At 46.8% G+C, this 27918-nt stretch overlaps 1 protein-coding gene across 1 annotated transcript; it reads right to left on the bottom strand.

The window, feature by feature from the left end:
* Positions 1 to 415: 415 nt before the first annotated feature.
* Positions 416 to 27918, bottom strand: LOC146199371 (photoreceptor-specific nuclear receptor-like). Its single transcript, XM_084592114.1, has 8 exons — positions 27855 to 27918; positions 23989 to 24129; positions 22635 to 22730; positions 9416 to 9713; positions 5564 to 5751; positions 4329 to 4585; positions 1722 to 1836; positions 416 to 627 (listed from the first exon to the last, which is right to left on the bottom strand). Exons 1-8 carry the CDS (start codon positions 27916 to 27918, stop codon positions 416 to 418), a joined length of 1371 nt encoding a protein of 456 aa, XP_084448240.1.

Here is a 27918-nt window from a genome sequence, read left to right on the forward strand (position 1 = left end):
TACGCTACATAAATAAAAAAAACCTATCACTTACTCAGAGAACTCCCCTGCAGAGGACTTCTCTGAGTAAGTGACATGATATAGGAACAGGAACCGGTTGAGGCCATGGCCTCAACCGGTTCCTGCTCTTTATCTCGAGAAGCACCATATGCTACTCGGCGAGGGTGCCTTAACTACCCAACTCTGCGATCTTTATATTCCTCCTTCTTATCTATAGCCTTTAAACGTAAATCATTGCACAGCTGCAGTTCATTTCAGCTGAACTGCCAATGAAAGCGCCCGTGCAACAAAGATAACGGGGACACGAAGGTTCCTAGGAGGAAAATGCTTTAATATCAAGGCTTGGTCACTTCAACGACCGACTTGCCCAGCAGGAGGGATAACAGGGGGGCACAGGTAGTAAATTTCTCCTCGCTCAGGTAGCGAAGAGCCGCTGCCGGCGCAACAGGAACAGCTCGTGCAGGGCGGCGTGCGGCACAGCCCTGAGTGCCGGCAGCACCAGCAGCGCCTGGCCGAACCTTGCCGGGCTGTGTGGCCGCGTGTGGCGCATGTACTGCTGTAGGGCCAAATGTGACTGTTCCAGCAGGCACTCCACCTGGCCTGAGGCGCACAGCTCCCGAGGGCAGTCTGCGTCACAGCGCGGAGTAGACAGGAACGTGAGCGATATATTCAGGCACGGCTTTGCAGGTTACACAACTCATTGCACGCACAGACTCGCACGCACACAAGCACACGAGCATGTGGGTGTGCAGAAACGCGCATCATTTTGGACACTTTAGGCAGTCCATTGATCGTCATCAGTCTACGAACGGTAGACTTCTAAATGTCCTACAAGGGCGTGCCCGCACTACAGCGGAGAAGCAGGTAGCTCGGAGGAGACAGACCAAACCGCTAACTAACAGCCTCAGTGAGCCTAGTCATGTGTCACCTTGTATAGTTCGGCCGCAAAGGGGTGCCACCAGCGTTGTTGGTAGTTTGAAAATTTTGTGATGTTATCACCTGCTTTCTTACTTGATAGCTTTCTTTTATTATGCTATAGCATGAAGGCCAGATTGCAGTGGAAAGCTAACGTCGGCGGCGTCACACGTAACCAGCCGCCTGGCAGGTTGCAAGTGTGCGGTATAGCTGTTTTCCCCCTTTTCAAAGCTTGCAAGATTTTATTTGTGTCTTCAAATCGATGCGCGGTAGATCGATCGACTGCATTTTGCGCATAACACGAAAGATAAAGAGGCGCCGATGCCCCTAGTGAATCAGTGTAAAATAAATATGCAGAGTAAACGTTCTTAAACAGTTTTCTTTTACAGAGAGATTGAAGTGGGGCCGGCCAAAAAATTCGGCCTAGCCTTTTATGAGCATGTGGGCGAGGATATGCGAAACTTTACGAGGATAGTTTGTCGCAGCTATAGTACTAACTGGCATAGGACAGGGTTAATTGAAGAGATGTAGAACTGTTGTCCCGCATGCAGTGGTCCTAGTTCTGCTTGTGATGATGACGAAGTGCATCGGCCCCCTAAGAGCTTTCTTCCACCAACAATTTCATAAACGTCAGCAATGACGTGCGCACCATTGTAACTAAACCAATGCTGTAGAAGCTTGGCCAAAATAAGCAAACGGCCGTTGATGCCTCCTTTATTCTTCCAGTCAAGGGTGTGTTTTAATATAGAAAAAGGCTGGCAACCATGCTCATGGAATTGCCCACGCATGTTTACTATACTACTGACCTTTCCTGCACAGTAGAATGGTTTCAAGGAGGGTCCTCTCGACAGGATCGAGCGCTAGCACTTTGCATTGCACGATGGCCTGCTGGATTTGCCGTACACTGGTCTGGAGGTCCACCTGCGTGTAAAAAGTCCCATGTGGACACCTTATCAACAGGTGTCCTTATCAACAGTTATCAACAGCGAAATTACGCAGGGGCAGAAATAATGCACACAAGCGCAATTGTGTACCTGACAGTTTTTTTTTTTTTTGTTGAACACCTATTGATTTTTAAACGCGTTAGAAGGGCGCATGTGTGGTCTATTGAGCGCTTCAAGCAGTTGATGCTGTCGAATGTAATATTAAAAAACATGATGATCAACCAACAAAAATAACACAAAAGGGATCACCTATTCACGTCTTCGGTATGCTGTGTGCTGCGGCGTCATATTAGTTATGAATCTCTGTTGTCACACAGGCTGTACAGCACGTATAGAATGTTTTTTATTAATCATTGCATTTCCTTGATGCTTTCTATGAATATCATCGTCATTCAACGTTTAGCTTTACTTTACGTAAACTAATGTACTTGACGAAAGCTGCCTCAAACGCGGTCACACTACTTATACAGGGTGATTTTCTTCTACACACACACACACACACACACACACACACACACACACACACACACACACACACACACACACACACACACACACACACACACACACACACACACACACACACACACACACACACACACACACACACACACACACACACACACACACACACACACACACACACACACACACACACACACACACACACACACACACACACACACACACACACACACACACACACGCACACGCACACGCACACGCACACACACACACACACACACACACGCACGCACGCACGCACGCACACACACACACACACGCACGCACGCACGCGCACACACACACACACACACAAAAAAAAAGACTAAAACCTACGAGAGAAACAGCTGAGAGGTTTGTACAAGTAGGTTTTACAGCAAAGCAGACATCGTATATGTGCTAGAGCTTGAAGGTTAGCGAATAATGCACTAATTAACTAAGGAACTTTTTAAGGTACAATATATTGCTAAACTGAAGGCTGTCAATGTCAAGGGTAACCCTTCTTTTCGAATTTTCTTAACTGCAGTGTGGTTCGAAATACGAATGTTTGAAGTGCGCATTTCAAAGTATGTTGACGTGGCTTTTCTGCATTTTGCAGTTATATAATGGCTTCATTGCGCGTCCTATTGTCACCATGAACAAGCGTTTACTTCTTCAACATGCCAAATAGACGAAAACAGCGATATATGTTATTTCATGAATGCGCAATTACAGAAACCAATTCAACGAGCTTTCAAACGCGCATTTTTGATGTTCGGTAACTCGAATCCCATTTCCGATTAAGAAATTTTAAAACAGCGGACTCACCTTAGATGATGGCGGTCTTCAATTTCGCAATATAATGCTGCCCCTTAAAATAAGAACGAGGTTAGTTTTAGTTAATTAAACGTCTATTCACCAAGCTCTATCACGTGGATTATGTCCACGCGCCTTGCTGCAAAACCCACCTGCATGGACCGCGCATACGTATACGTATGCGTATACGTATACGTATACGTATACGCATACGTAAACTTTATTGTACTCCGACATATTGGTGTGTGCGTTAAAGTCGCTGGTAAATACATGCCCTCAGACGTGACAGCCGAGACTGCCCTGCAAGGCAGTCCTAAAACGGTGCAATAAGTGAACTGCGCACTACATAGAAGATGACAGCAACATTTGATGACAGTGAAGATGATACCTACGGCCCGTGCCTCTGGCCGACACCGGAGTTCGCGAGCGCCCCAATATTCCTATATGTATACGATGTTGGACCATATGTGGCATTGACAAAGTTACACGGTGTAGAATAACAAGCAGCACTAGTACGCTAAACCACTGCCGGTCTCGAGGGAGAGCAGCGCGCGCTCTGCCTTGAGACCGGCCGTGGCTAAACCAATGTTCTAGAGGAATGGGCAGTTCGTTGCGTTGAAACGACTTTCATGCAAGGGTATTTGGAAAAGCGTTGCACAAACAAACAAACAAACAAACAAACATTGTTTATGCAGCTCAAAAAAGATTCTGAAGTTCTGTGATATATTATGAATTCATGTAATATTAAATTCCTTACTGATTTACTGCCAATAAGAAAACGATACTGCACCTTTTATTTCCAGTGGATTGATTCTAGTTTGATTTTAGGAACAATTGCTAAAATCATTCGCTTAGTCACTTTGGAGTTCGGCCGCTCAGCCGAAGATCGCGGTTAATAAATGCCGCGGCGGCCGCATTTCGACGGAGCCAAAACCCAAGCAGGCCAGAGTGTTGTTATATTTCAGAGCGCGTTAAAACTGTCAAGGTGGTCTAAATTAATCCTGAGCCCCCCACTACGGCGAAACTCAATCACAGCAGGCGAGTACCTTCGGTGCGTTGAGCCTCACATATTGAACCAATTGATCCCACTGAGGGCACTCTCATTCACAATATATCCCCTAAATATCCCCTAACTTTAGAATCGGTCAGTATACGCCTAGTGGCGCTCACCCCTATCCCGGAGGAGGAGGCGGCCATGTGTCCCAGCAAGAGAATCACGTCCAGGGGCCAGTGAGCAGCCTGAAGCAGGAACAGCTGGGGCCAAGCCTCGTCTAGGATAGACGCTTGGTCGGCGGCCGGCAGGGTGCGGAACAGCTCGTTGGCCCGCGCACGCCGTAGGGCCACCAGCAGAACCTGGGCGGCTACCTCGTGGAGAACATCCTCGCCGCCGCCAGTGCCGCTGGGCTGGTGGTGCTGGTCTTGAGACGCTGCGAGGGGCACCGGCAATGAAAATCGCTCAAGTGAAACAGCAGAGTCAGGGCTCGGACGCGTCTTTGTATGCTTCACTGCGCCCGTTGATGCTTATATGATCAAAGGCGGTGTGGAGGAGCCAACAGGGAGTCTTTAATTGTCTGCGTCGGGTACTTCTGCTTTCTGATCTGGGAGGAACGCATGAAGCCTATAGCACTTGCAGGGGTAGCGAACAAATGAAAGTTGATGTTAACTATGTGATTGCGTCTACATGCATGTTTCTGAATCACCAGATCGAGAGGAGGCGACTAGACCTTAGAGGCTTTTTATACAGGTCCGCAGGTAGTCTGCGCAGTGGCTGCCCAGAGCTGATTAACGTTGACGTGAAGATGGGCTATAATGCGCAGGCAAACTCTTCTCCACCGATTTTCTGCGTTGTGTTTGGTTAATCTTACCCCTCATCTCTGCTCTGCTCGTAAATATCCACAGTGCATGCGCACAACTTCGTAATACTGTGTAAACTGTGCATCCCAAGTTTCAATGTAAACCGGCTGTCAGGTGTAAGCGAGATACAAAGGAACTTGATTTGCAGTACCTCCCTCAGATACCAATGATGACACGTATGCGATTGAGAATCGCGCCTCGAAAGAGTTTTTCCTGCGTCTACCGGGATGCTTGTCTTCAAGATCTACTCTCGATAGCTGAGAGGCGCCTGTGGAAATTGACAGAATCCGCATTCGGAAAAAAAAAAATGACGTACCCTGACGATTCTCTGGAAGAGCTAACACTTTCTGCTCACTGAAGATAGTGAGCTCCGTTAATTAATTATGCAAATAGATATGAAATTAAAGGTCACGACGAAGAAAGTTGGTTATTTGACTCGGCGCTATGAATGCATGATTATTTTTAAACAGTTATTTATGGGGTTGTGTGGTCATGTAATACGACGCCACTTACATCCCTCGTGGGTACAGCAACCTGAAATGTGGTCGTACCTTCAGCTATTTCTGGAGGTATCGAGTCTCTGTGCGCAGGCAACACTCTCCGAAAAGCGCTCGCACCATCGCTGCTCCCAGCAGGGCAGCTGAAGTCCAGGCCAGCCAGGAGGCGTGCAGACGCGAACAGCGACGGAGGGGTCTCAGCCGCCAGGTGTGGCGGTCCCGGCGGCATATAGAGCGGCGGTCTAGGGACATTGAAAGCAGGGGCATAGTTGGAGCCAGCGACAGAAGAATCCATACTATTATATTATTCCAAGTCGAGATACTTTAAAAGGGCACAAGCGATAGGCAGGCAGAAATGAAAAAAAAAAAAAAAAGAAAGAAAAGTCAGGAGAGATAAGTATTAATGACCGTGGTTCTCGTCCGCACTGTACTGAGACATGACGCCGGAATTAAGCGTGAGATCAAGCGTGAATGAGTTACCATCGCTTAACAAGACAAGTGCATGTGTTGAAACGATGGCATCGGTCTAAGGCAGAACACTTGCTTAAAGTTTGATTATTTGCAAGTGGAAAGCAAGTTCTCAGCCAGTTCGTTTTCATAAATGAATTTCATGTTCGCTATAGGGGACACAAACCGCTCCCGTGGCGTCAGATCTGTACACAACGTTTCTAAGGTTGAAGAAAACATCTCGAGCTAGTTGGTTCATCACAGAGCAAAACAGCGCAAGCTTCACAATGGACAGAGAAGGGCCTGTGTCTCGTCTGCCCTTCTCTGTCCATTGTGAAGTTTGCGCTGTTTTGTTCTGTTTCTAAGGTGTTTCGCAGGGAATATGCGTATTGGAAACTGGTTCGTTATTATTATCAGAAGGCCCATCTTGTAGGTGTCGTTAGCAATGGCGCCACTCACTTAACAAGCTTCAATACAGAATGTTGGCAACAAGCTCACATCTTCGACTATTCCTTCCTTCTTGAGTGTAACTGCGTTTGGCGTTCTGATTTTTATACGTTTTTTAAATATATTTTATATATATTTCGGTTATGGTACAAAATGTTTTCTTAAACATCTGCTGCCTTATACAGATCTTGCCACATGAGCGAAGCAGTACACACGCAAAAAAAAAAAATAATAATAATTACAGGGGCTAAAGAAGGACGGACGCTGGCAAGTGCTGACTCAAAAGTGATTTTTGTTTCATAACCGTACCTTAACAATTACAAACAGAAATAATAGAGCTCAAACAATATAGAAGATGGTTATGACATTGCCATCGGCATTTATAATGCGCTTGATCTTCCCGTATCTAGGAATTTAATTACTACTTAAAGAAAAAAAAAAAGTGGATGAAGTGCTAACATACGGTGGCCTGCAGGCGCTGTTTCCTTCACTCCGATGATTTCTCTTGACTTTGTGCAATTGTTTCTATCCAGACCTTACAGCCGGGAAAGTCGGGCTGGCAGACGGGCTTTTTATCATAACGTCGTCAATGCAATCCTAAATATCGTGGTGCAATTAAGTTCACGTTGTAATCTTTCTTTTCGTCGAATATTTAGGGCAATCCCCCAATGTGGAGTATAGATGAGTAACTATATACTCCCTTAATACAAAGCTTTCATTTATACATCGGCCAGTTTGTCCGATATACAACTTACTACAAACTACTTTATCTGACACCCGGAGAGTGGTTACTGGTGTCGCAACAAGTTCGCGTCTTTTTCACAGGATTCGTTGCATATTCCACAGTTTCATAAATTGCACAGGGGCGTAAAAAAGTTAGGCGGCGGTTTTGCTTGGCAAAGCGCAGGTGAGCATGTCATTATTTAGCACTCCTTTAGCCATGTTTTGTTTCGTTTAGCTTTGCTTTTCCACGCCTTTCCATATTTAAGCAAGTATTTAACTTCCACTTTAGGCTTTTCTTATGATGAAGAAAGTCCAATCAAGGTCTTTAGTGGAACTGTGCCAGAGGAGATGAAGGTACTTACACCCGAAGCGCAGCGTTAACCATTGGCGACTTAGCACATGAAGAAAAGGGCTATTTTTACACCCTTTAATCATAGTTGTGAACAGTAAGTAAGGTAAGAAACCAAAACGGCACAGTTATCTAAAGCAGTGGACAGCGAGGCAGCTCTCTGTCGCTGGCCTAGGTTCGAAACTTACTTGTGGCGAGTTTCTCCCATGCAAAACTTCATTTGGCTCCGAGCATTTGACCCTGAACTCTCGCTGTACAGCAAACATTGTGATCTTCATTCTTTAATGCCATTCAACTGCGCAAGCTTGCGCCTGAATCATCGGCACTTTGCCACAGCTGCGCTGCAAATAAATAAATAAATAAATAAATAAATAAATAAATAAATAAATAAATAAATAAATAAATAAATAAATAAATAAATAAATAAATAAATAAATAAATAAATAAATAAATAAATAAATAAATAAATAAATAAATAAATAAATAAATAAATAATTAAATTGCCCCGACTGGGTTTTTGAACCCGCGCCAGCACTAAAAAAAAAAAAAAAAGTCAGCTTCCTTGACCCAGGTACGAGAGTACTGTGCTATCGCCGCTTTTTTTTTTCTTTATTGCATTGGAAAACTTCCGTAAATAAAAAAGAAAAACTCCACTTACCTCAACTTGTCCATGTCTAAAGTTACCGGAGTGCTTAATACGAGCCCGCCCTATCCCTAGCCCGACAATGCACCATCATCAAAACATCAAAACTCTGGGAGGCAAACACATGCATCTAGGTACGGCATCCAGTTTGGAGGTTCTTCACGTGCTGCATATACACTCCTCACCAAAGCATACCTCCAGAAATACGGATTTGGACGATCTTGGTAGCTCGGCATGCCTGTCCATCATACGGCATTTCCAAAGACTAAACAGTCCCATCAACACAAATAGATCGTAAAGCACGACAGATGTTTTGTCAGGAGAGAAATATCTAACAGTATATGGTGTAATTTCAATGTCTTTTTTTCAAGTCGTCTTTGTAGTATGTCCCAAAAGAACATAGCATCACGGCACAGAATAAAGCAGTGATCAATTGTCTCAGGCACGTTACAGAGACGGCAATTCACCGTCCAGCGCACAAACATCTCCTTGTCATGATGAAATGTCTTGACAGAAAAAGAACGTTTTTGCAGCTGCCTGAATGCAGCCGCTCACTCCTGCAGTAAACATCGTCATCTTCATCAAGCTGGAACTGCAATACTCGCACTGTGCAGTGAACATGGTCGTCTTCATGAAGTTCCATATGCTCCGCTCCTTCATATAACATAGTAAATACGCAATACACATGTCCCATCTGGCCGAGTGCGGCCGACGTCCGCTAGCGTAGTATCGGGCGAATCCACCAGGCAGCGGTAAAGAGAGAGGTGGCGAAATGTACATGAAGCCACTCTCGCTAAATAGATACCGCAGCCGTGGCAGACAGGGTGCCGAGACCATCGAGCCACGAGAAGCCAGAGTATCCCGTTGCCGATAAGCTTACCAAGCACGGAAGTAAGCGAAGATTGAAACGGCAGCAGTGACTGCGGCTGCGGCCGATGGCTTAGTTCGTGAAACTTTGTTCAAGGATAGTTGAACGTTAAGATTCTTTTTTTTTTCGAGCGGTTGCTCAAAGAAGCTTCATAGCCACTCCAACGAAATCCAATAATGCGGGTATTAATTCTTCTCCATTCAAAATTGTTTTTACAAAGCCAGCTTTACTGCAATGGCTATTGGGCTTGGCTGTTGGACGGCCGCATTTCGGCGGAGGCAAAGTGCAAAAACAATCTCAAAATGTCAAGAGCCCATACGCAACACCTGCTCCTGTCAAATAACCAGCAGGTGGCCGAAACAGTTCAGACCTTTGTTACGGTTCTCCTGAAAAACTAGTTGAATGTTCCAAGAGCACAACTTTTCCTACCTCAGGAGCAGCGCACCCGTCGCTGGCACAGAAACCGAAGCCGGTGCGGTGCAAGGCACGGACAAGCCAGCCGCAGCAGCCGCACCGGAGCCCGTTGGAAGCGCCAGAGGAGGCAGCGAGGCGGTGGGTCCTCCGGTGCCGGGGCTGCCTGACAGGAACTGCTGGATCCTGGCCGAGAGGCCGCGGGGGGCACCGGAGGCACGAGGTGCGCGGCTGGCTGTAGGCGCGCTCGCGCCGCCTTCCGCGCTTGTTCTGTTCTTGTTTTTGTTCTTGCGGGGGCCGCGTTCCTCTTGCACGGCTGCATTTAGAGCGGAGCACAGGGTCGAGAAAGCGGATCAGGATGGTGAGGGCATTATGGTTGATTTCAAGTCAACGATGGGACACTGCAACTCCTTCAATTTCTATTGCCTGCTGCCTGCAGCCAGTGATATTTCAACCAGTTTCTTACAGAGCGTCTAAGTTGGATGTCTGAACGAAAATTAAATTTTTCTTGAAAAACGGGTATCACTACCATCGCTATTTCCGCCAATGCCCATACCGGTTACCCAGAGAGAGAGAGAGAGAGAGAGAGAAAGAGAGAAATGTTATTTTCGTCAGTTCAGTAAATGTTCTTCAATTCACTGGGTTGCTTCTTCCTGGCTGTGCAAGGTGGACAATAAATACTCCTTGACTCTCGGCGATCTCGAAGGTCCGGCCAAAGGTTCGCATCTGTACCGCAGGGTCCGAGCTGGAAGCTGCAGCCTCCCAGCCCAAGGTGCTGTTTAGGCGGAGTCTCACCCTCGGCTTTAAACCGGGGCTCTCGCCTAGTATATAAGATTTGATTTTGAACCAGTGCATTCTTTTTTTGTATTAAGAGGGGAAACAGCCAGGATATATTAATGAATAAATACCTATAGGGATTGGCGAAAGAGCTATTTTGCAGCTGCCTTCAGGCAACCTGCTGCAATTTACTGAGCGACTTATGTGGGGTATTTGGTACCGGTCTGCTGTGCGCTGCGAGATTCGAGTAGGTCGACGTCGGACACCCGCAAACCGCGGCGCTTCCTCTGAGGAGTGGCCTTGGCTTCCGTTGTCTACTATGCCTACTGGAAAAAAGTATCTCGATAGGCATTCCGCGATATCGACATGAGTCTCCTGCAGATTCGATTAGTGCGCGCGCGCGCGCGCGGGTGTGTGTGTGTGTGTGTGTGTGTGTGTGTGTGTGTGTGTGTGTGTGTGTGTGTGTGTGTGTGTGTGTGTGTGTGTGTGTGTGTGTGTGTGTGTGTGTGTGTGTGTGTGTGTGTGTGTGTGTGTGTGTGTGTGTGTGTGTGTGTGTGTGTGTGTGTGTGTGTGTGTGTGTGTGTGTATGTGTGTGTGTGTGTGTGTGTGTGTGTGTGTGTGTGTGTGTGTGTGTGTGTGTGTGTGTGTGTGTGTGTGTGTGTGTGTGTGTGTGTGTGTGTGTGTGTGTGTGTGTGTGTGTGTGTGTGTGTGTGTGTGTGTGTGTGTGTGTGTGTGTGTGTGTGTGTGTGTGTGTGTGTGTGTGTGTGTGTGTGTGTGTGTGTGTGTGTGTGTGTGTGTGTGTGTGTGTGTGTGTGTGTGTGTGTGTGTGTGTGTGTGTGTGTGTGTGTGTGTGTGTGTGTGTGTGTGTGTGTGTGTGTGTGTGTGTGTGTGTGTGTGTGTGTGTGTGTGTGTGTGTGTGTGTGTGTGTGTGTGTGTGTGTGTGTGTGTGTGTGTGTGTGTGTGTGTGTGTGTGTGTGTGTGTGTGTGTGTGTGTGTGTGTGTGTGTGTGTGTGTGTGTGTGTGTGTGTGTGTGTGTGTGTGTGTGTGTGTCCAAATTCACTTGTTACACAACCGATGTGATTCGCTTTTTTTAAATCTCATAGCAGACAAATGTTCACTAAAAGCATACGGAGTATGGTGACTTGAATACTAGCGTGTAATTGTTAACTTAATAAATGCTGCTACTTTGACAAAACAAGGAAACAATTGCTTTCCGGTGTCAAACTATTTGTTCGCGTAGAGCAGACGCGAGTCTACACTACTGCATTCCAATTGCAACAACTCCAAAGTAAGGTGCGTCTATTGCAGCGACATCCAACAATGTCGAAGTAAGTGTGGTGGCTGTAAGCGATACCACATACACAGAGAAGGCACTGTTGCAGGTATATGTCATAAATCTGATGTTTATATATGAGACCTGTAAGCAACCAAATAAGCAAGGCTACTGAATAAAATTGTGTCTATATTTAGCAATATGTATCGCGGCTCTCACCGACTGAACACATGATATATGGCTGCTGACTTCAAACACAAAACTAACGTGTTTTTAGTGGCTGTGAAATGCTAACCTTTCACTAACAAAACTCCTAGAGTTCTGTGAAGGAACTAACACCTTCTACACCTAGGTGATGCCGCGTAGCGTCGAAGCTGACTGCGAGCGGCCACCTACAGAGTGTAAACGAACATGCCATCCGAAAACGGCGAAGAATGGAAGCGGAGTATATGCACGATATACAAGCAAGACGGCTACTAACGCCGAAAAATAGCTTCAAGGTTGAACTTGTTTATAAAACTGTGCATCAAGCAAAGCGAGGTGCAGATTGATGCGCCAGCGCCGGTGTGGCAAAGTATGACGAACCTCGCTACAAGCTTCTACTGCTCTACCGAATCGGCGCTTCCAGGTGACGCTTTCTCGATGTCATGTTTAGTTCAGTGTGTACATATATCATCATCATCATCATAATCATCATCATCAACAACAACAACTACTACCTGACTATACCCACTGCATGGCGAAGGCCTCTCCCATATTTCTCCAGTTAACCCGGTTCCGCTTCATATATTATACGCGATGAATTAATTACGGTTTCGGTCCGACGTCCGCTCTGAGCAATCAGAGCGGTTGACGCTCATACTACCAACGTGTTGGGAAAACGCGTCATGTTTAGTGTGCACAGTGTGCATAGTTTGGTGTGCATAGTTTTAACCTGGAAAAGTGTCACCGAAACAAGAACTGCTACTGTACATAGACCTCGTCTGCTTCATCAAACATTAAGGGGGAGAGTTAGGCTTCGCCTTTAAGGTTTTAGCGCTCTAGCTTAGGTGATCACCGGACATATCAAATAACACTTAAAAAAAAAAACCAGCTTGAAAAATGGGGACAAAGGAACACAAAACGACAGGACGGGTGCTGTGTTTCCTTGTCTCCGTTTTTTTTTTTTTTTTTTTTTTTTTTTTGCGCTGGTGTTTTCATGTGCTAAGCAGGAATCAACTGGTGTATGAACGTGCTTGAGGGCCCTGATAGTAGAGTGCCTGACTCGGCATTCTATATAATTGAAATGTTGATTCCACCTTCTTGCCTCAAATGGCCGATTTGACAGCTTCTCTAAAGTTTATCATATCATGTGGTCTCGTTAATTCGCACAAACCATCGAAGAATCGGCGCTCGGCCATGTACCTGCCAGCTATGCAGCCTGCCAGTGCCATGCCCGTGCATTTTCACTCGCAGCGCCGATGCCGAATTTTCTGGGTAACGAGGCCGCTAACGCGTTAAAACATTGGCGATATTTAATGGGTCCCTACATGCGAAACAAATTTGTTGAAGCACCATTCCGCGGCGATATTTATTAGACAATCATTACCGAAACGTGCACTCAGTTCAGTGAGGCGTAGCTTAATTAAACGTTAGAAAATAAAAATGCGTCAGCTCGCATGTGAAATCCAATGTAGGCAGACTGCCTGGCCGTTCAGAAACACCGCTGAATTGTTCTACAGACATGACGCCCATATTTTACCAAACGATTTCGCAATCTGCCACTGTAAAGCGTGCTCTGCCGCATCAACACTCACACTGCTGTGAAGCTGACCAAACACTCATACGGATATCTATTACCTTGAGTTGCTGCGACTGAATGAAGTAGAGAAGAAAATTCACGATCCTACCAACTGATTCTTGCCGAGCCACCCACGCTGCAACGTGTAGACAGAAGGGAAATGAAAGACACGAGAGAAGAAAGGCAAAGTGGAGACATGCATCACAGCATCCGTCGTCTGCTACATCTCCCTCCAATGATGCTAAACGCTAGCCTTAGTTTAAAAAGAAGGATAATATAGGAAAATGCAAACAGGTAATGAGAAAACAAGAACGTCTAAATAAAATTAACTGCGACGGAAAACGTTCTGCACACACGTCAAGTAACTAAAAACACAGAGGCGCGCAATACCAAGCGCTAAGATATGCTTAATATATTTTAAAATAAATTACCAGAATGAGCAATGTTTATCCGGATTCATCTCCGAGCGACTAGAACAGTTAAACGCAGCCAAAAATGGTGCGAATCGTGACAAGGCGACATTAACACGCAGCCGTGCAGGAATGGCCGCCTTGAAACGAAGCCGCTCGCTCTCCCGTTCGTGGCTCTGCTTGGGCTGGCAGAACATGGAAGCCCAGTTAACGAAGAACAGCTGACCGACTGTCAGACTTTTGAGCTGACCCGGCACCGAAGCGGCGCTGTCAGCTCTGTCGATCAGGCGCAGATAAATGTTATAAAGCGGCAATAGCACTGCGCCGTCTTCGACATTTACGTCCAAAAAAAGGTGCTTGTCGTTGGACGTGTCGGCCCGCGCGTAGTACTGACTGAGCAGGTCATTGAAGCGATCCTGCAGACATTTTGCTCGCTCGACGAAACGAAGCTCCGTTGTGGACGTCCACCAATCCCTGAACTCGCCGTCGGCGTCTACGTGCGAGCCACTGACGCTGATCGTCGCGAACATGCCTCGCAGCAATTCACCCAGGTAAAAGAGAGCCGACGAGACGTCGAAACGGTTCGACATGTCGAGGAGGAAAGCGACGGTGGCCGGGGACACAGACACCTCGTTTCTGTCTGGCTCGAACACGAAGCCGGGCCGGAAGGCGCTTTCTGTATCCGTGGTCGGCTGGTGGAAGCGACTCAAGTCTTCCATCTTCCAGTACATGTCCCTGATAGAGAGCTGCAGGTTGTAATAGATCTCGATGAGGCTTGAGTTCTCGGAAATGGGGACACCCGAGGGAAGGTTGTGCAGGGCGGCGTCTTGGTCCTTGGGCGCCAGGACGATCTCCATCCGCTCTATTTTGAGGATGGCGTGCTTGGATTCCTTCTCCGACATCCAAGGAGCTTTCGATGCAGCCTTCCTCATTTCGGAGCGAGCAATATTTTCCAGTCGGTGCAGGTCGTTGGCTCGATCACCCGACAACATATCGGGAGCTTTGTTGAGCACGTGAGACCAGACTAGAGACCTGACTCCGAGCGGGTACAGCCGTTCTAAGAGGTACGCGCATGCCTCTAGCCTGTCTGGGAGACCTCCGGCTAAGTGGTACTGGTGACTTAGAGGCACCATAAAAGCGGCTTTGTTGGGCGGCAGAACCGGAGAAAGGTGCACGAATAGCTTGTAGCCGATGTAATTCAGCACCGTATTCGACGACACTTGGGGCAGGATGGTGGACAGGCGGTCAAAGTACACGGGGTCAAGAAGCACTACCTTGTCCCTGGAACGCCGGTACGCGTTCTTATCCAGAAAATGCCTGAAGTAAGAGACCCAGTGCCATTGTGGGTGAGGTTCAATGCTGCTGATGCGTTCAGTGACGTGCAACAGAGGAACACTGCGCATGGCGTGAGAAGAGGCGACGATCATTTTTTCTTCCAGGTCAATAATATCCGAAATGCTGAACTTGGGAACGGTGCTTGCTGGTGTCCGCAAGGTAAACACTTTAAGGAGAAACTCTGCGTAAGCCTTGACGTCACGTCCGGGGAACAAGTCCTTGTAACGTCGGAGCAGGATGGGCGGCGCGTCGACGTGGAGCAGGACCGCGTTGCTCGGCGCACGTTCCCTGACAAAGGTCCTGACGAGCGTCGACAATCCGAGCATCTTCTCAGCTCTAGCAGCGATCACGTCTACGTCCGTGACGTGCGTGTGCTCGTCGTACGGCCACTCGTTTAAGAACAGATCGGCCATAATCTGCCTCAACACGTTCCAATCGGTGTCCCTTCGAGAACCGGACACGCAGCTTTTCAGAATCATAGACGCCGCGCCCATAAATGTCGCCCTGTTGGTCGGTTGCTGCCGGAGGTGTTCCCAAATACCGAGCATAACTGATGCCGAGGCCACGTAGGTGTACGGCTGTGACTCGACGCCTCGGGTGAACCACTCGACACTGCACACGTGTGAGTAAAAATCCTCGCACGGCGCTACTAAAGGGTTAAGCTTGTGCCGGAGGTAGCGAGCCTGCCATCGGCACGAGGCCGGTGGACAGCCGCTTTGACCACTTGGTGCGGGTTCCTGTACCGGGGCTGGTGACGGTAGAGCCGAGTGTGGCCTCTTGGTGCCCGGAAGGCTCTGACCCGGTGTGTTGCTGGGGGGCTGCTGCTTGAGGTCTGCAGCGCGAGCTCCGCCGCCGCTGTCAGCTGCTGAGAAATCGTCGGACGGGGCCCTTAACAGCCGGCTCGCTATGCCCATGGCGAGTATGAGGAGGACAAATGCCAGCAGCCCTATGAGCGAGTAGGCAGTGCGCGAGTCGAGTCGTTCGCGAGTTTCTTCGTGGCCGTAGCTCCGGGATCGCTCTTCGCTCGGGAATGGTCTAGGCAGCCGCGGAGGAGCGAATACAAGAGACTGATCGCCTACGAGGCGTGGGGTGGCCTGAGCTGGGCGCTTACGGCGACCGCTTTCTTGAGCTAGAAGGTGTTTGGTCGACGGTGTTTTCTTTGGGGAGCGGCGACGTCGCTTGCGTTTTGAGCCTCTCCGCGGAGGCGACGACGGCATCGCGCCGATGTCGGGGGGCACGAACGGTGCCGATCGAGACATTCCCGCACCAGCGGTTGTCGACATCCCCGCAGCCTCAGGATACGCGGCTTGGTTACCTGCATAGAAGGGTGTGGTTGGGTATCCCGAAAACGCCCCAGGGTGCCAACTATAAGGATATCCTTGACTGTATCCGAACGAAGTCACCGGTGCCGGAAGATAGCCGGGCAACGAAGTCGCCAATGGCGGTGGTGACCATTCGGCTCCAAAGCTTGGTACAGGACCACCGTTGCTTCTTCGGCGCTTTTGGGGCGGCGATTTGTTCAGAAAAGGCGTAGAGCGGAAGTTGTTCATGGCGGACTGCTTCGATCTCGCGAAGGAGACTGGGCTCGGGAAACAAGGCGCTCGTGCTGGACCCGTGGAGCGAGCCGCGTTGTTTTCTTTCTTCTTAATAAGCGGGACGAGCTTGCTGTAGATTACTAGAGGATTTGCACGCAGTATTGGAAACAGAAGCCAGTCAAAGTGAACGAAGAAGAGCGCGATGTTAATGAAAATACTTTGTTTATAAGCATAAAAGGAAAAGTAACAAACCTTTACGATTAGTGTTGAAACAAAAATCAATCACCTGGGATCTACAAAACGAACTGCCTGGATAGGGGTTTTCTTTTCAAAACATATTTTCGTGGAACTGTTACCCAAATTTCGGTCGTAATAAAAGCACAGACAGGTTTGCATACCTCTTCCAGAAAGGCCGACTGCTGAAGAAAGAGATGGAAGCAGAACGAAGAAGAGACAAAAGGAAGAAAAAAAAATCTGGAAGTACACAGTGCATGACGGAACTCATACATAATACCTTACATAATGGACGCAGAAGAAAGAAGAAGGCATGGGCACTTGTTTGTACATGCACGAAACACCGCGCAACATCGGCTGCAGTTCCTCCTATAAGCTTTCTCAAATCGCTGCACTGTATGTGAGCTTTCGGCGCCTACTACGCAGCTTTTGTTCACTGTGGCTCGCGTTTTACTTCCTTCCCGGAATTAGAGCAATCAGTCTTAGCTACAGGAAAAATCAATACCGTTGTATGTAGCTATAGCTTAATTGACCTTGTAGCGTATACCGTAATGCACCATAACGAGAACAGAGTTGAGTGCGCATTATTAAAGGCCGGTCAAATAGACGTTGCGCAAAACTATTTCGTAAGCTTGCATGTAAAATGTTGACAAATGAACGCTTTTGCTTACTACAGATGGCTTTTGCAGATGAGATCCGCGCTGTAAACAAAACATAATTTTTCAAAGTAACCCTTCAAGTAGAGCTTCCGAAGCTTTGAGAGCGCTCCAGTTTACTCTCCAATACCCGGCTGGGTTTTATTAGGCTGCAACAAAATGTTTGTACATTGGAATTGACACTGCATATCCATCGAAACACAGCCTCCACATTTGGGAAACATACACTCGAGCTATTAATCATCTGTCTAAACCCATAGCCGTTTAGCCTTGGCTTCAAGTGATTGGCGTTCAAGTGAATGCAGCTTTGGTTATAAACTAGATCACTGTCAATCCGATCACACAGAGGCAGGCTCAAATACTAAAGTGTGTATCAGGTGTAAGTGTGACAAACGCCATGAAGTCACAAGTAGTTTCATTGCATGGGGTTGAGCAATGTGGTGAAGCGAATTCAAAAATGGAGCACTGTTGCCATACTTGTAAAAACAGCGCACCAGCTAAATTAAAAAAAAAAAAAAGTTACGCCTTACAATCACATAAAACTTTTTTTATTAAAACACTCCTATTTAGTGCCGTACTTTGTTGGTTCTGTGCGTACAGTGAACACTGCGGGAACTATTGAAATGAGAGAGTCGGTGCTGATGCAAAGAGCGCCCTCAGCAATAGCCTTCGAACAGCTGTGCCTCGTTCATGCTTGCTGCATAATCTACGTTTAGACGTTGCAATCACCCGCCAATACTTGTATTTTATTGGACCGAGGAAATTCACGGATTGTTCCACTTGTGGCAAAACTGAGACTGTGGAGCGCGTATCAGTGGTGCTCCCAGTCTATCAGCGTGAAAGGATAATAAGTTTAGTTGCTTCCTTGAAGCGGTTCGATAGCCGAAAAATCTCCCAGGGTTCACTCCTAGGCGCTTGGCCAGAGTTTTCCAGGCACTGCGAGTGTTTTCGAGATTTTTAAATTACAAGGGTCGTCAAATACGCTTGTACGTATTTTCATCTCTCTTCTCATCACATCGTCGCCCATCACAACCCTCTTTCTTATCCTCCTCCTCTCCTACAATGTAGAAGGTCATATATTGATCTCATCGGCCCCTCTCTGACTCTCCAGTAAATAAATTAATCTGTGCGCGTTTTTTTTTTTGCTTAAAAAGACAAAAAAAGCTTATTGTTAGAGGATAGGGCCCAACTATCGCAGCTTTCAGGAAATGCCCACGTGCGAATCAAGCTTCCCTCTTCCCCTTTTTTAGACATACTTTTGATTCTGCAATGTCGCTTCTGAGCCACCAAAATGTATTCATGGCGGCGTGACTCAGAATTTATCCCTGGAAGAACCGTATCTGCAAACTAATCGACCTACTACTTCGTTACCACTTTACAGGTTATTAATGATAGCGTCATTTTGTCGCCCTCGAAAACAAAAATAAAAGCGCTACACGTTTGCGATTTGTTTTTCTTCTGTTTTTTTTTTTTTTTTTTGTGTAAATCATAACATGTTGGCAGTTAAGTGTCGGAGTTCCGCTGTGTACCATGATTGCAAGAAAGGTAAGTATATGCAAAGAATGTTGCATGTAGACCGCATTCATCTGCGGCAAACAGAACTAAACAAGCGAACCTAAATTTACAATGTTCCTAAAGAAAAATAAACTAAGGTGGCGGTCAGCAGCTCAAGGGGCCACAATAATCGACGATCACTCAAACCTATTTGCTTGTTTTATCGCTTGCCGGGTGCAGGAGGTAGCCCGACAGTGATACTCGGAAAAGCGTGCTAGTAAATGTAGTATTTCCTAATTCACGAGGCAGCGCCGTGCTGCTGGGGGCAGGAAAAAAGTGGAGATTGAAGCCTTTTCAACGCGTATCGATTAGCTTTTGAGCTAGCCTTTTAAAAAAAAAATGTAGCTGAAAAACCTTAGCTGGCCGAAGCTAGTCCCAAGAACTCTCTCAACAGCGCCCGCCGAGAGACAGAAGCAGGGCAACCTCGCGACCAAGTGCCGAGAGCAGCCGTCAATCGAAGGCACGCGGCAGAGCGCACGGCCTCCTGACAGCCAATCAAGCGAGAGCGCGTGCCGCTCTTTGTCGACCAATCCCGAAACACTTTACTCTCTCTCTTTCTCCCTCGCTCTTTCTCTCCTCTATGCGCTTGCTGAGCCGCGGATGCCGAGGAGGTAAGGAAGCAGGGATGCTGTAGAGCGGCGCAACGGTCGCAGTGGAGATCACTTACATCTTTTATTTTTACTCGTATATGTCCGCCCAGCTTTCCCTCAGCGCTTTCGAGCCTTGAGTGAAGCACTTTGGAGCCTACTCCCTAGCTGCTTTGTAATTCTGTGTCCCCACTCCGCGATCACCAGCTAAAACTGTCGCGATGGGTTTCCCCAGTGATACCAGAATTCCGCGTCGCATGGAGGAGAGCGCGCAAGATTAAAAAAAAAAAAAAAAAAAAAAAACGAAGGGTAGGACTCGCGTTCGCGAGGAGTTGAAAGCTTCTTTGTTCTAATTGAGTGTCGCTACCGAATAGTGTGCAACAAGTCCCTTCCGATGTTCGCCCTCATCTTTCCCCTACATTGCAGGTCTTGTTGCTGGGCCTTTGCCTTCCAACTCCGTCGTTTTCCCCCCTCTTCCTTTGTAGGAGGTGGCAGTTTACTTCAGCAGGAAAACGGGCACTTTCGAATCAAATGTGCTAACATCTTCTCATTAGCAGTTTACTCCTCAATCCTGCTCTTGCAACAGCTTCCACACTTCGTCTCACGAAGGCAGAGGCACCCCGGTCCAATCAGGATCACGCGCACTGCAATAGGCAATTCCTACAGTAGGAGCCCAATTGTCTATTATAGTGCGCAAGGACGAGAGGCACTTACGTGAACAATTGCAAGGGCTCCACTGCCTTTCTCAGGGCTGCATATACCTTGTGAGACGAAGTGCAGACGGCAATGTCGTTTCTACGAATTTTAACTACATATTGGGCCAGTTGGTATGTCAGTGCGGCGTCAGACACCTCATTTGATGCGGGTGTTTGGCGTTTGGGTGCGAAGGGGTTTAATCTAGACTAACGACGCAAACAAATGCTGCCAACTGGGACGCGAATGCGGCGTCGAAGCGAAATGTAAGGATGCAAGCGCTTACATTTTCCGATGGCACCACGTTAGCGCCTCATGAGTGGTGATGTAGTAACGTGACCCTGCATTCCTAGCACCGTCCCCTTCTGGCGTCTGACTCAAAGCCACAGTCACGTGCGTGCCCTCCATCCTCTTCATGCGCAAAGGTAGACTGATTAGGCATTATTTCGACTGGTTCATTGAAACACGTGTTTATTGGAAGCTCCGAGTCACTGTGCACTTTTGCTCCTGGAATCTGTGCGGGCATCTGGTCCCACCACAGTCACGGCGGCCGAGGCGGGTGCTGTTTCGTTTGTCTTCGACAACTGCCGTAAACCTTGGCTCTGGGGCCTAAGTCGACAAACTCTCCGAGCTTTGCCCAAAACATAGCGACCGCTGCGTTGTCGAGAGAAGGACCCCGTCGATGTAGCTGGCCGGGCGGATGGCAATGGGAATTTCGGCGAGAGTCCTGACTCCAATGGCAGAATAGTATTGACAGTCCTATACTATATGGGCAGCGGTCGCTGGCCTCCGGTAGTGACAGTACATCCCTTCGTCGGGGTCGTTGTGGAATAACTTTTGCCTCAATGGCGGGGTTAAAGAAGTGTTAGTTGCGAGACGGCGGACTAATGTCTGCGTGGCCCTCGATAACTACTCTGGCATAGAGGGAATGGGGCGCGCCTGTTACTCGGCGCGTTCCTCTTTTTTATTGCGGAGGTACTCAAGGGCTTTGCGCCGTCGCTTCCTCTCGATTTCTTTGAAGGTGGAAGGTTCAAATAGGCAGGTTTCGGTACCCACTATGGTGGAAAATGCGCTCGGCGCGGTTGATACTTTGTGTGCTGCTGTTCGCGCTTCGCTGTTGACCCACCCGTTGTCCTCAATGCCTACGTGTGCAGGAACCAAGGAAATCGTCACTCTAATGTTAAGTTTGAGATTTATGTCGTCAAATGTTGCTACAAATAACCGGCTATTTTAGGGCATTTTAGAGACTTGAGGCCACTCGTCTGCACACCTCATACGCACGAGACGAGCCCGTGAAGAGATAGAGTCTGTACTTGGAGTCATATTTAGGAAAGGTCGGTACGACCCACTGCGCAGCTTTTAAAGGCTGCAAGCTCTGCTTCCACAGTATCGACGTCATCGACGATGGGTAGTGTGGATGTATCCACCACGCGATGGGTGACATCGACCCACGCCACCGTCCGGATATACTTGAGAATATCAGTCTCGCTGTCATTGACATCGGTTGCGGGAAGTATTGTCTCTGCCATATCAGTATAGATTATTGTCGTGATAACCGCTCGATAAAGATAACTTGGTTATTTGCAGCATCAACGTGTTAACGCAATACATAGAGACGCTTACCGCAGTATTTAGTGGCAGGTCCTAAGACGGTGTCGAATAAGGGCAAGGAGGCCACAAAGAAGAAGGCAGACGCATTCCTTTTAAAGCGTTAGGTCTGCTCCTTCCACGCACAAGCCTCAAAGTAAATGGATGGTGCAGTTGTGACCTCGAACTCTCACGTTGCTCAGCAAACATAGTTGTCTTCATCGTCGTGTCCATGAACGAGAGCACTATGCTACTTGCCTCGTGATCACGCCTCGTGTAAAACTGCAACACGCTCTCGCGCTGTGCATTAAGCATCGCCGTCTTCATCAAGTTCTGTCTGCGACGCTCTTTCATTTAACCTAGGCAAGAACACCATAAACGTGCCACACCTCTGTAAAGACAGAGACTGCAGGAGTGTCAGACAGGCTGTCAAGGCCATTAACAACGAGGAGCCAAACTATAGCCCGTTGCCTGGAAGATTACCAAGCGCTGAAGCGAGTTAAGATAGAAGCGGCAGCAGTGACTGCGGCTGCGGCTGATGGCTAACTCTCGTGAAACTTGGTTCAAGGATAGTTAAACCTGGACAATTTCTTAGAGGAGTGTTTGTATTTAACAAATGGGTTTTGTAATCGCCGACGGAATAGTCGTTCTCGTTGCATCGTAAAATGTAAACTGAACTTCAACATTCTTTATTTACAGCGTCCAGAATGATTTCAGTGAAGTCTTTTTGGGACAGGCCTTTTCAATTATTCATGGAAACCTCGTCGCTCTGCTAATGTACGTACGTGCGCATCAGCTGAGCTATAAGCGTCCTACCGTTCTTATTCATGCTGACTGCGAAGCACTTCTGGAGCCTGCAGTAGGGACACCAGTTCCTCCGGGCCTTGTCAATGACGCAGCTGCCATTCCCAGCTGTGAAAATAAGGGCAAACAGTGGCGTTATCATAAAAAGCCAAAATGAAAACATAACGAGTTGAAACAAATGTGTTTGATGCAGGCATGTAGAACATCCATGAAGCTGATTCAAAACGCGCAAAAAAAAAAGTTGATCTCAGTGCTTCCATATAGGCGCGTTTGTATGCTTACAATATACACCACTCGCACGTACAGTCTTAAAATTCACCTTATTTAGCTCAAAAGGACAGCACAAACAGTAAGAAAACACGTACAATACAAGACCAGCACGTACAAAACAACACAATAAACAAGCGCTTGTGTTGCACGTGTTTTCTTATTGTTTGTGATGCCCTTTTGCGCTAAATAAGATGAATTTTAAGATTGATCATCAACTAGCCCAACAGTTAATGTTTTTAAGACACATGTACAGTAATCTTAATAATGACAATAATGGTTACATTTTCGCTTTGTAAACCATGGTATAAAAGTGTACATGCAAATTAAAGGCATGGATGAACAGATTCTGCAGCGAAGAAATAAAAGCCCAGCTGGAGCAGAAGAAGAACGCAGTTTCGCGGGATTGTGTCTACTGGCATTGAACTGGCCGCCATGCACTATTGGAAGCAGTCGAGGAGAGAGAAAGAGAAATTATTATATTCAATTAGGACAGGTGGAGATGTCGGATGGTGGTCAGGTGACCCTGGCATGCTACTCCACATTGGGGAAAGGGAAGTAAAAGAAGAGTTAATTGGGTGCAAATGGGGGGTGATGATGTCATAATACATTGCATTGGTCCGAGTTATAGATACCACGCACACACTGGGTGACACTCGTCTCAAGTTGAGTCAACGTCATGCAAGGCACGTCTTCCGCACACCTCTGTTGTCACTGCACACGCATACGCACTGCGCGCAGTTGCAGAGAACAGCTCTGCGAACTCTCATATTTTCGGAACAAACGAGTATGCACAAGTGTAGTTCGATGAACAGTCCCACTAGTCTTTTTAAAACCGAAGAATGGAGGTAACAGAGAGCGGTTCTGTGCGATTCAGTACCAGCTTTTGCGGCCTCTTCGTACGATGTAGGTACTGTGAGCCGGGAGTGCAGGGATTTTCTTAGCGCGAAGTGCCCTCTGGAATAGCATTCTGCTTTTCCGCGCGGACGAAAACCTCATAAAAAGAATTAGTGCCACAGGTGATTCGTCGGCCCTCCTCGCTAGTAGCCTCGTGACAATATGTAGTGACGCCTTAGGACAAGCGCGGAAGATAACTCACCGATGCAAGTGTAGACGATGCCGCGGCGTATGCTGCGCTTGAAAAAGCAGCTGCATCCGTCGCAGCAGTAGACGCCGTAGTGTTTACCGTAGGAGCGGTCTCCACACACCTTGCATGGCACTGGAACCGGAAGCGTGCGCCCTGGAAGTAGAATGAAACACAAAAACACGTTGGTGTGAGTATAGCCACCGCACCTACATTAGGCCTAAAGTTTTCAACTGATCAATGCTTTTTATGGATCTTTTGAATGTTTACGACGTGCTTGACAGCACCTGCATTATAGGTTGCGTCACGCATGCACGATTAGCTACCTCTGTGGAATCCAGCGGCAATGCGCGCCCACAGGGGGTAAAATTGAATAGCAGATATTCGAACAACTAGGTGCTTGTGGGGGACCAATATGTTTGCTCGAGAAAATGTTGTATTATTAAAACGTTAGTCACTGCGTAACTTCTCTGTCCGTGCCACAGCGAAAAGATGACTGCTCCCACGCCTCCCGGTACGCATCTTTGTACGGGGTCCGAACAAAGGCACCTGAGTTTCTAGGCCCGCGTTGCGCTTTTACCTATACCTCCCTTTTCAAGGGCGGTGCCCGCGCGGCTCACTGTTAACAAAAAGCCTCCAGCAGGCAGCTGTGTTTTTTCCCGCTTGGCCAAAATGGCAAAGACAGTTGAAAAATTGGCATAAGGTAGTTTTCCGTGTATAACTGTACATCGACAAGCGTAACTCAGCCAGGCAAAAAAAGAAAAGAAAAGAAAAAAGGTACAAGCCTAAAAAAAGGTGGTTACCTGTTTTAAGAACAGCTGGCTACTTCGTTGATTGTTTTTTTTTTTTTTTTTTTTCCTGCACGCAACCCAGATATATTCGTAACGGTCGCACGACCGGCAAGTGATGTTGCTCCAGAAGTGTTCTACATTTTCGAGCAGCATAACGACGTCGTGCAATGTGCAATGGTTATGAAACGGAGTCAATTAATTAATACGCAGTATTTCGCAGTGAAATCAGCGTGGTATGGAAGAAGTTTGTCAACGCGTGAAGAGATGGGAAAGGGGGGGGGGGGGGGGGGTTGACAGGAAGAAACTGTATCGAATTTACAAAAGCGCCGTACTATGTCGCTAACGAAGGCTCCCTGCGCTGACCAAATGCCATGTTGCTCAAGTCGCATATAGCCGTAGATGATTGAGTCCGTCGATTGGTAGGCAGTCAAGGTGGCTTTATACTATAAGGAATTGTCATTTTTGGGCGGTGCTGCCGTACTCCTAACTTTTATGCTTATCCCTGTAACTCGCACATGTAATTTGCATTCGCATCTGCAATTTGCGCCGGAGGCCACATCACGTGGCCAGAAGTATTTTTATTTTTATTTGGAAAAGTGACACACCCACAGCGAATGCGTGAGACATGGCCGCGACGCAGCCGATGGTACGACCAGTTGCCCAAGCAGTCACATCCCACGAAATTTTAGCCTCTGAGTGTATGAAGCTTTGCATCAAATATTGGTTATAATTTCGGTATGCAACAATGATGAATCTGAGTTCTTCTATATGCGCGGAAAAATTCTGCAGTTTTTGGGGATGCTTCCTTTGCTCCAATAATTGGCAAACGTGCTTGATGAACAAAGCAGCACGAAAACTTGCCCGTAATAATTTTGGTCTGTTTGACTATTATAACGCGGTTACTTAGTTCCAGTCTGTGATGTAACTTTAACGAATAACCAGACAAGGTTATTCATTCTATGCCCGCGGCGGCAATTTAGTGATCAGGGCTCTAACCGAAAATCCCGGTTATCCCTGTAGCGGCGACAGCGTTTAGATGAAGGCGAGATGCAAGAAGCCCATACACTGTGCGATGTCAGTACACATTAAAGAACCCAAGTGGTAGAAATTTCTGAAGCCCTTCTCTACTAAGTCCCTCGTATTTGAAGTTGATTTGCGACTTTAAACCCTACAAACCAAACCAAACCATTGGGCTATATGATTTACGTCAGGCAAGCTGCTAACAACTGCAAATGTGGCAACGTGAAAAGTCTGCATTTGGTTGATTTCAGTTATTCGGTTTCAGTTCTATAGTATCCATGTCATGATTCGAGGTACCGTCGCTGACAAAAATATGAACAATTGAAGGTATGGCCTAAAACCAGGTAAGCTTCAAAAAGCAAAAGTCTGCTGCTAAATATGAACGTGATACCTCTGTTAATAAGAGTTTGACTTGAAAACTTCTTGACGCGAAATATTTTTTGAAATATTAATGTCGATACTAAGAACAACCGCTCATGAGTGTGTTCTTCGCCAAGGCGTAAGATCACAATAAAGTTGCTTTTCAGAAGTTTACCGCTATGAAATTCGTATTAATTTTTTTCTCAAGTTGCCATACTGTGCCGTGAATTCCCGGATAATACGAATAACGTTGACTCAATGCTTTCGCAATGCGTTATTTGCGAAGTAATCCCCTTGTCGGCAAATAACTACTTTGCATGTTTATTTGAAGCTTCGAAGTGTATCGCTTAATTTTCTAAATAGCGTTTTGGTGCGAATGAAGCCTAATAATTTCTATGCATCTGACTTCCTTTTGATGAAATTCAGATGAAATTTCATTCGAAGTCGTCAACGTCACCCTTCGAAGCTTCTAAAATGTTACTTTATATGCATGCTTTTAACAACAATTGTTTCCTTTTACCTACCTAGTATACATGGCACGGACTACTGCATTAAGTTGATACTGCCACGTTGTGCAGACGGGTTTGGTATCAGTTAGTTCCTTCTGTAGGCCTCGACAATTAAGGTTATCGACGAGCTTGTGGTAACAGTTTCAGTCGCTTCAGTGCGCGCGTTTCCTTGGAATCCGAAGAGAATAAAAAAAAATGAATAAGCAGGCAAACGTTAAAATTACCTTACTTAAAACCACATTAAAGTTGACAAAGTCTTCACCACGTTGAAAGAAAAACTTTTGCAAGAGTGAGAGGTAGCTATGATAAATAAAGCGGCCACACGATTTCGGTAGCCGACTATAAAGATACAGCACTTTCGTGAACCGTATTCGGCAAAACAAGTTTCCTGGATCTTGCCATTGTACAGCGAATTATTGGACAGGCTACATGCTGTGTCAATAAAGCTACATTTCTCCTTAGGAAGCAGGAGAGATAACACAGTTGAAAAAAAAATTAACAGTGTGCACGCACTGGAGTCATTATGATTTGCTTTTCATATGGTGTATATAAGTATTAAGACAACTAATACATATGCTGATTCTTTAGCCGAGGACCTAAGTATTTTTGAAAGAAAAGGAAATTTCTATTCCTGATGCTCAAAATGCATAAGAAGCATTAAGGGACAGATGAAAATAAAAAGGGAAGTGCTTTCAAAACAAGCGTTTGCCTCATCTTCATTTATTTTTACTGGATGGTATTAAGAGCATCTTTTGAGACTCACAGTAATTACCAGCAGTTGTTAACTTCGGACGACTGATTGCTCATGACAATGTTTACTATTATTGCTGAAGGCCTGAATATTTCGGACTTCAGTGTGCGAACGACAAAGTTCGTATATAAAACACAATGTTCAGATTCACGTTATAAATTGACGAAGTATCGATATCGTGAAGTTCTCATGTGCTTTTAAGCTACTACCATCTATAGCGTGTCATTTCAGCGCATCAGTAGCTGCTCCAAGCAAGCATTCGCTTTTTATAATGCCACATGATAATTTTATAAACAAGAGAGGGAAGACGTATTTAAATGTAAGGCGGCAGTAAAGAAATCGCTGATCTGTGCAGAGATGATTTCTCTTGCTGCCCAAGCAGAGCGACGGCCGCTTAAGACACGCCTGTGCCTATTGGGGAGGACACAAAGTGATGAGCGCGTTACTCACCCATGGCTGACACGTTGACGGGGCGAAGCTGACCGAGATGGAAGAAGCAGATATCAGGCGGCAT

Source organism: Amblyomma maculatum, chromosome 2, assembly GCF_055883805.1.
Source record: "Amblyomma maculatum isolate TAMU_Amacu chromosome 2, ASM5588380v1, whole genome shotgun sequence".
In the NCBI taxonomy this organism is placed as follows: domain Eukaryota; kingdom Metazoa; phylum Arthropoda; class Arachnida; order Ixodida; family Ixodidae; genus Amblyomma; species Amblyomma maculatum.

Excerpts from the sequence above, each read along its gene's own strand:
- LOC146199371 (XM_084592114.1), bottom strand. The coding sequence starts at position 27,918 with ATGCCGCCTGATATCTGCTTCTTCCATCTCGGTCAGCTTCGCCCCGTC. Across the intron at positions 22,731-23,988 it reads CATCGTCTACACTTGCATCG|CTGGGAATGGCAGCTGCGTC; the intron begins GTGAGTTATCTT and ends TTATTTTCACAG. Across the intron at positions 9,714-22,634 it reads AGTCAGCATGAATAAGAACG|CCGTGCAAGAGGAACGCGGC; the intron begins GTAGGACGCTTA and ends CTCTAAATGCAG.